This window comes from Wolffia australiana, chromosome 13 (genome assembly GCF_029677425.1).
Source record: "Wolffia australiana isolate 7733 chromosome 13, ASM2967742v1".
Classification (NCBI taxonomy): Eukaryota; Viridiplantae; Streptophyta; class Magnoliopsida; order Alismatales; family Araceae; genus Wolffia; species Wolffia australiana.
Genome location: NC_135847.1, coordinates 942,568 through 952,050, shown reverse-complemented (window position 1 = coordinate 952,050; position 9,483 = coordinate 942,568). Strand labels below are relative to the sequence as shown.

The following is a 9,483-nucleotide window of genomic DNA, read 5'->3' as shown; positions in this document are numbered from 1 at the left end:
TTCAAGATGTCATAATCCTAGCAAAGCATACTGATATATTGTAAGTGTCCTCCCCTTAGATTAGTTCTTTTCAGAATCATCGTTAGCCTAGATCCATCTTCTCATCACATCTTATGTTCACATCTCGTATTTATACCTTTCTATCATGTCTTACACCTTTCATGTCACCATGTCTTCATCGTCTTATAGTCATCCCACTTACACAAATACCGAATTCATCACATATCTACTTATATGCTTTATTATATCATTATTGTCACTCCTTTTTGTATCTAACACAATATTGTTTATATTACTACGTACTAAAAATTATTTTAATCATATTATTACTTATTACTTTCTCACCTCACATTTTTTGCGTCTCTCGAGACCATAGTTTCTACTTAATCTCCCTTCATCATGTTAAGCACCATTTAAAGGATACTAAATCGTTAATCACCATTCCCTGTTAAGACGATCTGTACTCATCATTAGCTAAATTTATTTGCATGAGGACACATTTTTATTTATTGATTAAACTCAAAAGTCACCAACGATGAATTAAAAAATCTAATTTTGAGCTATCACATAAATATTTCTTTAAATGCATATAATGTGTAAAATTCATGTTATTAATCTAAGAATTAGTGCTTTATTAGCCTGACTTTTGAGCATACTCTAGTCATACAAGGAGCATCATGTGGATTAGGGAATACATGAACATGATAACTAATCTCAGTAAGGTTCCATAAGAAGGTATATCTTGGCGTTCCATGAGCTTGAAACTCAACCTATCAACTGGATTTAATCAACCTGTGATTAATTAATCTAGATGGTGATGTAGATAATTAATCATAAACTGGAGTCATTAACTAGACTAATACATAAGGTTAGAGGTTTACATGTAAATGTTATATTAGATGTAGAGAGAGATACATGATGTTTGGGGCTTTTATAAAAAATCCGGCCACGTAAAAATAAGTGAAGGCCCTGAAAGAAATTCACCCAAGCCCAAATTCTCCCTTCTCCCCTTTCTCTCCTACACACCTGATGCAATCTAAATGGCATAATGAATAAAAGTGGACTGATAATGGGGAGCATCACGATTGAGGATAGTTTGGATATGTCTATGGGCTACACGCTTGAGCAGATTAGCACATCATGGTTGGGAAACTGAGAAATCATGGATCCTATCTGTTCTCAGGCGATTTCAATTATATTTTAAGTTTCCTTCTTCTTCAAGAATCATCTTAGTTTTATGTCAATCACGACTCTAGAACCCAACAAAAAGCGAGCACAATTAAATAATTCATTTTTGAAGTTATAAATTCTAGAAAAATTATCTCAAGTCAGTATTTAATCTTAGTACTTATACTTCTCAAGAACATATTTAAATATAATAATTCCCTTTACAATTCTAAAGACTACTTCAATGATACACTCTTAAACTCAATTTATATTGATGTAGATGAAGTCAAATGATTCAGTTGTCAGAAAATGGATATTATTAAATTAAGATTTTAGTTTGTTATTAGAATACACATTATAAATATCAAGTTAAAATCATAGGAATTTCCAATGCACATAAGAATACATTAGAAATTAACGTCTGAATTACAAAGCATCAGATTTATCAATATAATATTTATCAAAAATATGTAAAGAAAAAAATTTCCTTCTCAAGAAACTATCGATCAATTAAATAAAAGTTTAAGTAAAGTGAAAAAATTTAAATAAAATTTTAAGTAATGTGAAAGAGGAAAGAAAACTTTCAGATAGCTATATATTTATAAAAAAACTTCAAAATTATTCTTTGAAAATTTTTAATTAAAAATAGAAGATTAGAAGAGAGATCCGTACTATGGTACTATGAAATTTGAAACTATGAATATAGATGCTGATAGATACGATACTTTCAGGAACTGACATGAGATATTAAAATGACGAATATAAAACCCAATAACAATATCATAATGAACATTTATCTATTCTCAATTTTTTTATCAAAATGTTTATTCAGAAAAATAAAATTATATTCAGACTGCCAGTTAAAGCTTCAATCAGAGAGGAACCAGCAGCTATGGGAAAGAAAAAAAACTCAACCTAATATGTAGTCCAGAAAAAATGGATATTATCAACTAATAAATGGATTCAAGAATGTCTAAACACCTCAATTTACTGTCCAACAGAAAAGATGGTTCAGTTAGAAGTGATTTCGGCTCATGTTTATGTGGAACAAAGTCACGAGATGGATGAAACGATGAGAGATTTGGATAAACCTTTTTTTCCAAAATAAATATCTAATAGAATCAATCCCCTGGAATGAAATTTCTCACAAAATTAAGGATGAAGATCATAAAACGATGATGCAAGTAATATACTCTCCTACTCTATTCGTACCATCGATTTTTATGTGAAATCGGAGTACATCTCCATGCGATCGTATTTTTTAATGTTGATGGAGAATATTGACACGTTTTCGAAGAAAATTCCCATAACATTTTTATCTTGAATGTTCTTTATAGATTTACAGTGAAAAGCGCCAGTTAGCGTTATTTGTTTTCCTTTTTTTCGTAAGATCCAGAATTAACTATACTCATTTCTATTTTCCCCGATTTTCAATTAGGATATCATACATTTAACCAAGAACTCAAAAACTGGATAATCTATTAAGTATTCACCGAAACTTCAACATTTATGGAAGGAGTTCTAGAAAATGAAGTCTTATGATTCTATTAGGATGATGATCTATCTTATTTGTGGGCAAGCTGAAGTAGATCGAAAGAATCAAATGTCTGCCGAATTGGATCCAGAAGTAGCAAACGACCAGGCCAAGAAGTAATCCAGATGTTAAGTGTAGCAGTCAATTGTAAGTCCATGAAAGAGTGGGAGGATAATTTACAATAAACCTAATAAATTGTTCAGAAGAAAAACAAGGATTCAAATAAATGGAGGAAAAATCCCACTGGCCCATTTCACTAAACAAGGGCACGAGTTCTCTCTTCCGAGAAATTGAGACCATTGGATATAGTTTGCCTACTTAAAAGAAAAAGGACAGTGGGTGTGTATATAAACCCTCAAATACAGATCTGGTGGGGCATTGGAGAGATCTAAGCCAAGAATGGTTGTTAGAGCTTTAATGAATCATATGCCTCTATTATTGGTGTACTGCCTACTTTGGCGGTCAATGAGGACTTGGAGGCCTACAATTCGGATTTCAAGAATGCTTTACTTCATGGAGATATTGATGAAGATGAGTACACAGCTATAAATATGGATTTGGAGACCCATAATTCTGATTTAAAGAATGCATTGCTTCATGTATTTATCGACGAAGATTTGTACACAGCTAGACCACCTTGGCAACAGTGTGACGGGCATAAAATGTTTTGGTTCAGAATAAATAATGCTCGCCACAGGCTACATCAATCGCACAGAATCCACTGAGGATATTAAGAAGACCGAGAAAATTGGGCTTTGTGATGTGCAGTAGTCATAACAATCCCTTTCTCTTCAAACATTCATAGTCCAAAGTGAAATTATGATGGTTTATATAGATGATCTTACAATCCCTTGTTATGATTGAGAGGAAGATACAAGACACGGGGATTCACAAGCTGGGAGTTTGATTTCAAGTTGCTTAAAAAGTTGAAATATTTTCCCGTTATGGAGAAGAGACCTTTATGTCACACCATAGATATGCTTTTGACATGATCAAGAAATCTGAAAATTGAAATGCCTACTTAGGAATGGCCCTGTGGGTCTAAACGTACAATTGGATGACAGGGAAGACATCCCCCTTCTGAGCTGTGATTAATACCGCAGTTTGATAGAGAAATTAACCTATACCGAACGTAACATACCAGATATTAATATGCACGCCCCTTGTGAAATATACCTTCATGCAGCTCATCGTGGCCTAGGTTACCTTAATGGACCTTATAGGACAAGGGATACGCTTCAACAGTGGCAATGAAATATCAATGAAACTCTACACTGATGCTGACTATGCTGGCATAGTGTTAGATCTAAGGTCTACTTCGGTTGTTGTGTCTTGTTGGGTGGAAGCCTTTTAAGATGCAAGATTAAGATGGACGACGTTATCAGTAGATGAAGTCTGTATGTAAATGCAGATTTTTGGCCCAGGGTTCTGTGAAGACAACTGGATAGATGCATCCTAGACAGACCGATGCTTGTAGCTGACACACCTATTCTGTATTTCTTTGACAATATATTCACAATTGCCATTACCCATATGCCAGTGCAGCACGGGCAAACTAGTCATGTTGAACAACATCAACGTTTGTATACGAAAATTTAGAAGGTGGAGACCAGAGTTACGGCTCTCCTATTTGTGGGATCATCTGAAAACATTGTGGACATAATTACCAAAGCACTTGCTTCATCCAACTTCCACAAGTTGGTGTTTAAGCTTCACAACGACAACACCAACACCAAGCTTGGGGAGGGGTGTTAGACACCTTTTGATATCTGGGAAGTCGTTACTCTTATTTATGCTTCTCACATAATAGATATATTGAGAGAAGAGAATAAGTCCATACCATTTGAAACTTAAAATGTTTCCTTATTTCCTTGAGCGACTTATGAGTTACTCAGGTGGTTCTAACTTATTTCTAGTGGGTCTTAAGTCGCTCTCCCACAAATTTTATTTCGATTTTTTCTTTTTCCTTGAACCTTAATCGCGTTGGAGACCGGGATGAACACTGCGTCTATATCGCTTGACACTTCAAAAACCAAAGCATAGAACAAACCTCATAACCCCACATCTCTAAAACCCTCTATTTCAAAATTGTTAAACATAAATCTAAAATCATGAATTTTAGATTCCATAGCCTAGAAAGTCAGAACCCTAACTCCATATAATTTAACCCTATACAACGATTCCTTTAAACCCTAAACCATAAAATACAATGCTTAGATATAATCAATGAAACTTTTCACTCGGGGCCCCCAAACTTTAAACCCCTGACGCCTTAAACCGTAAATCATCCATTTTAAACACTAACGCCCAAAACCCATTCGATAGATCTTATACCTAAATCCTGAATCCAATAACCTTGAACCTGCAAACCTTGAAGGCTGTATCTTTGATGCGTTGTTGTTTCATGTATTTATTCTGGGTACTCTTGGGAAAACTGTTTTCTAGATATAAACTTCAACGGAAAGAGAAGAGGTGACCTTGAGAGGTAGAAAAAAGCAAAAACCTTGGGAAAGTGAGATAATAAGGAAGCACCGCCATAAATATAGCGGATAACCCACAAAACATGGGAGGATAATCCATAAAAGAAGGGTGGACGGTGGGGGGAAACAGAGAGAGGAAGGAGATAGACAGAGATAAACAGACACACAGACATTGGAAATTCAGTATGGACTTCATTTCTGTTCTATCTTCCTCTGTGCTGCTTTTATACGTGGGTCACATGCTTCGGTGCGCAGGCATGAACGGCTTCCCCTGCAGTGAGGAAGATTTTGTCTTCGCCAATAACTTCAATAAACTTTGATGCAAAGAATTTCTCCATCACTGGCTCCGCAGGATTCGCTAAAACGAGCTGCATGGACAACATAAACTTATTAGGTCACCACACACGCGTTCTTCAAAAGAAACAAATGGATAAGTACACCATCTGCTCAATCAACATTGTAGAGAAATCTGGACGCAAAATTTAATACTTTAATATTTACCTGTATTCCCCTCCTTTGTAAGGCTTTGAAAAGATCTTCGAAGGCCTGAATGCCACTGGTGTCGATATTTATAACGGCTGTTAAAAGGAACAAGAGTAAGCCGTTGAATAAACTGGTCCCATATGCAAGGCCCCATCCAGAAAATCTCATGAGAAATGTAAATACTTCTTCTCACATCGTTACGGTTTTTACAATTAAATTTTGTTTATCTTGGAGCGCTACAAATAATATAACTGAAGATAATCGTTAGGTTTCTTACGAGACAATTCAACGATCACAAACTCTATTTGCGGAAGCTTATTTTCTGCTGCATACTCCTGCTCATCGGTGAGCCACCTCAGTATCCTGAAAATTTAAGACGTAGAATCAGTATAAATAATCCCGTTCGATTAAATTTGCGAGAAATTTATCCCCGCTTTTTGTAGAAGGTTCATATTCGTCATCTCGGATTGCAGAGAAAATCACGAGAAAACACGTGATTTCAGGTTATGAGTTTTGAAAGACAATTGTCTTGAAACAAGTGATGGCGACTTCGATGACTAATTCATTTATTAGAAAATGTCGTTAAAGACACCCAATTTCTTGAAGTACCATTTTTCCTTTTTAATACTCGGACCATAGTTTATATCATGTAAATCTTTGGGGACGGAAGACGTTACCTTTCTCTCACGTAGTTCGAGTTTGAAAAGTAAATTGCGGAGTCAACTCTGATGATCATCAGCCCCGGAACCTTGACTGCTTCAGGGTACTGCTCAACGTTCCTGTATATGTTGGTCCCTGGAATATTTCCAAGCAAAGCAGTCCTTGGCCTCGTGACGTTGAAGATAATCTTTGCAAAGGATATTATCACCTACCATGGAAGAAAAGTTAAAAAACACTCTAATTCCATGAACGTAGCTGAAAATATGAGCTGACATAGTACTGAATTTACTCGCCCAAAAATTAAATAATAAATCATAACTTAAAGATAAAACAACTCACCGCGACCAGCAGGCCGATTTCAACGGATTTGAAGACGACCCCCAAAAACGCCCCCGTACATGCCAAAAAGTCGAGCTTATCAACCTTCCAGAGCCTCACAACTTCGTCATAGTCAATGAGGCCAAGCACAGCGTTGATGATAATGGCTGCCAGGACGGCATTTGGCGTGTACTTAAAGAGCGGTGTAATAAACTTCAACGTGAGGAGGACAACTACGGACATGATTATGTTGGAGACGGGCGTTTCACATCCAGTCATGAAGTTCACCGCTGATCTGGAGAAGGACCCTGTTGAAGGAAATAATAAATAATGGACCTAAAAATATAGAACATGAAATAATTGAAAATGTAACACGATCTTGTTACCTGTGGCGATGTAACAGGAAGTCATTGAGCCGATAATGTTCATACTGCCGAGGGCAACCATTTCTTTGTTTCCGTCCAAGTGATAATCCCTGATCGCAGCAAAAGTTCTTCCAATGGCAGCGGCTTCCTGCAAAGGATTATTGGATTTTTTAAATACTGGGGAAAGGGCAATATTGGCGTCGGTTTTAAACTGACCGTCAGAGCCACGAGGCCGGCAACGAGGCCGATTTGGAAGCCCTTTTTCATGTACGAACCGGTGAAGTAAATCTGATCAACCGATGATGGATTAATGCCTTTTCTGATGTTTTTGACCTGAAAGTTTTTTGTTGTCTCAGCAAAGGCAACAGTAATAACAAGAAGTTATCATTAAACAGGGGCTTTGAGGTTTACGATGGCGACGCCCTTTTTGTCAGCACGCGTAATGTAGACAAAGGTGGTGGATAGGATGACGGCGGTCAAGGGGGCTAAGGCTGGCACCCAGATGTACTTCTTGCTCTTCTTTCCCTATGAAAGTCAATAAATTATGGTTAGATTTCAACGACGACCCATCTACGCGTTTAAAACGTTTGATCCTTACAATATATTTTGCAGCGAGAAGGAAAAGGAAGCAGGAGAGCGCGATGACAATCGTTTGCCAGTTCCACTGCATAGATTCACCAGTCGGTTGAGGCAGTGAAATGATTGAGAGAGAAGAGATCGAATGAACATTGAGATGTAAAGAGAAATGGCAGACAGGGAAAATTTATAATGGATAAGAGAAAGAGAGAGAAATCGATAGACATATATATATATATATATAGATATATATATATGGATAGATAGATCGAAAGATATATCGAAAGGTAGATAGTAGTCTCTCACCCCATGATGAACTGCTTTCCAAACCGATTTCATAACAGATATAATATCGGTATTTGTCGTAAACGTTTTTATTCCGAGAAAGCCCTTGAGCTGCTGCAGTGCGATAGTGACCGCTGCTCCTGCCATGAACCCTACGATAGCCGCATGGGAAAGAAAGTCGATGATAAAGCCCAGCCTGTAATTTAGTCATGATTAGGATATATAAAAAATAATGGCAAGAAATATAATAAGCAATAATAACTTTCTGCTTTATAGGCAGCGAGACAAGTTGAAGATCAATATTTTAAAATGAAGATAGCCATCTTGCTTCAGGGGTTAGCTTTGAGCATAGAGTAATCCACCTGAATTTTAACGACTGGTGAGTTACCTGAAGAACCCTAATCCGGCTTGGACGATGCCAGCGAAAAAGGTTGCCGTAAAGGCCAATCTCAAGTACTCGGCCTTTTGCTTGACAGGATCAATCTCATTCCGAAGAAGAGTTCCCAGTAAGAGAGACACCACGGCTACAGGTCCAATGGCTATCTCACCCGAACTGCCCATGAAGGCGTAAACCAGCGGGGGGACAAAGCTCGTATCTGACAAAAAATTTAACCCCATAAGTCGTCAAACCCTAAAGATGCGTGATGATATCATAATAATGAGATGCAAGTCAACGGTATTTAAGAATCTTACAAAGCCCATATTGCGGGTCTAGGTTTGCCAGCTTGGAGTAGGCGATATCCTAAGACAATACCCATAACACTCTTTAAGTCAAAATTGCAATTTACTAGGGGGGGATTTTCTTATAAATTTTTTGTCACCTGGGGTATGCAAAGGCTGGCTATGGTAAGTCCGGCGATGAGATCCCCTCGGAACTTGCGAAGATTGTACTTTCTTCCCCAGGAGAGAATGGGGAAGAAGGATTCTACACCCAGCCAGATCTTCTTTCCTGTGGTTTGGCCCTTGAAAGGGCGAAGAGGGTCATCATGCAAGAAGGTCTCCTTCATGGTATCTTTGAATTCAGATGCTAGGGTTCTGGGCCGGGGAAGGCCCACTTTGTAGGCAGTTGATCTTGCAAAGCCGCCCTGTCGCCTGGATGATACATGACCTGCTATGTCTGAATCTCTTCCCTCCCCAGAATCAGAAACTGATCGACCCATCTTAACCCTTCTTTAGCCTGCGAAGAAACAAACAAACGATCACTCTCATGGTCACACACAAATTATGAAAGATCAATTAAGAAAGTAATATGAACTCTCTTCCCGAAATAATGATATTAATATCAACCTCAGGAAAGGGGAAAGAGCAGACAAATGAAACGAGAGAAGAGGACAATGAACCAAGGAAAGACGAGAGTCGATTACCTGTTTTCAACAGGAATTGCGCCGCATGCTGCACCCCGATTGAGGTAGGCCTGCTGGGATTATATACAATCTTGGGTTAAACCCACAGGGATTTTTGTGATCTCATCTGGGCATCAATCATAATCACTTGACGGGTGAGCATCTTGACAGATTGCTTAAGAAACATCAAGCAAAAGTCAAACGTGTCCAGGTTCAGTGTACCAAACTAGATTATTATCGTAAAATGTGTAAAGTCGTGGGGTTGAAGCCCA

The 9,483-nt window shown here is 37.7% G+C and overlaps 1 protein-coding gene across 1 annotated transcript; it reads right to left on the bottom strand.

The window, feature by feature from the left end:
• Window positions 1-5,193: 5,193 nt before the first annotated feature.
• LOC144711073 (sulfate transporter 1.3-like) lies at window positions 5,194-9,355 on the bottom strand. Its single transcript, XM_078584996.1, has 14 exons — window positions 9,233-9,355; window positions 8,690-9,045; window positions 8,562-8,610; window positions 8,257-8,464; window positions 7,890-8,064; window positions 7,606-7,671; window positions 7,419-7,532; window positions 7,224-7,340; window positions 7,029-7,155; window positions 6,664-6,950; window positions 6,342-6,532; window positions 5,942-6,027; window positions 5,683-5,759; window positions 5,194-5,549 (listed from the first exon to the last, which is right to left on the bottom strand). The coding sequence occupies exons 2-14, from the start codon at window positions 9,026-9,028 to the stop codon at window positions 5,406-5,408; spliced, it is 1,980 nt and encodes a 659-aa protein (XP_078441122.1). The 5' UTR covers window positions 9,029-9,045; window positions 9,233-9,355; the 3' UTR covers window positions 5,194-5,405.
• Between the last annotated feature and the right edge of the window lie 128 nt (window positions 9,356-9,483).

Coding starts and splice junctions, on each gene's coding strand:
- LOC144711073 (XM_078584996.1), bottom strand. CDS start 9,028: ATGGGTCGATCAGTTTCTGATTCTGGGGAGGGAAGAGATTCAGACATA. Junction 7,672..7,889: donor GGAAAGCAGTTCATCATGGG/GTGAGAGACTAC, acceptor GAATCTATGCAG/TGGAACTGGCAAACGATTGT. Junction 5,760..5,941: donor TGTGATCGTTGAATTGTCTC/GTAAGAAACCTA, acceptor TCCTTTTAACAG/CCGTTATAAATATCGACACC.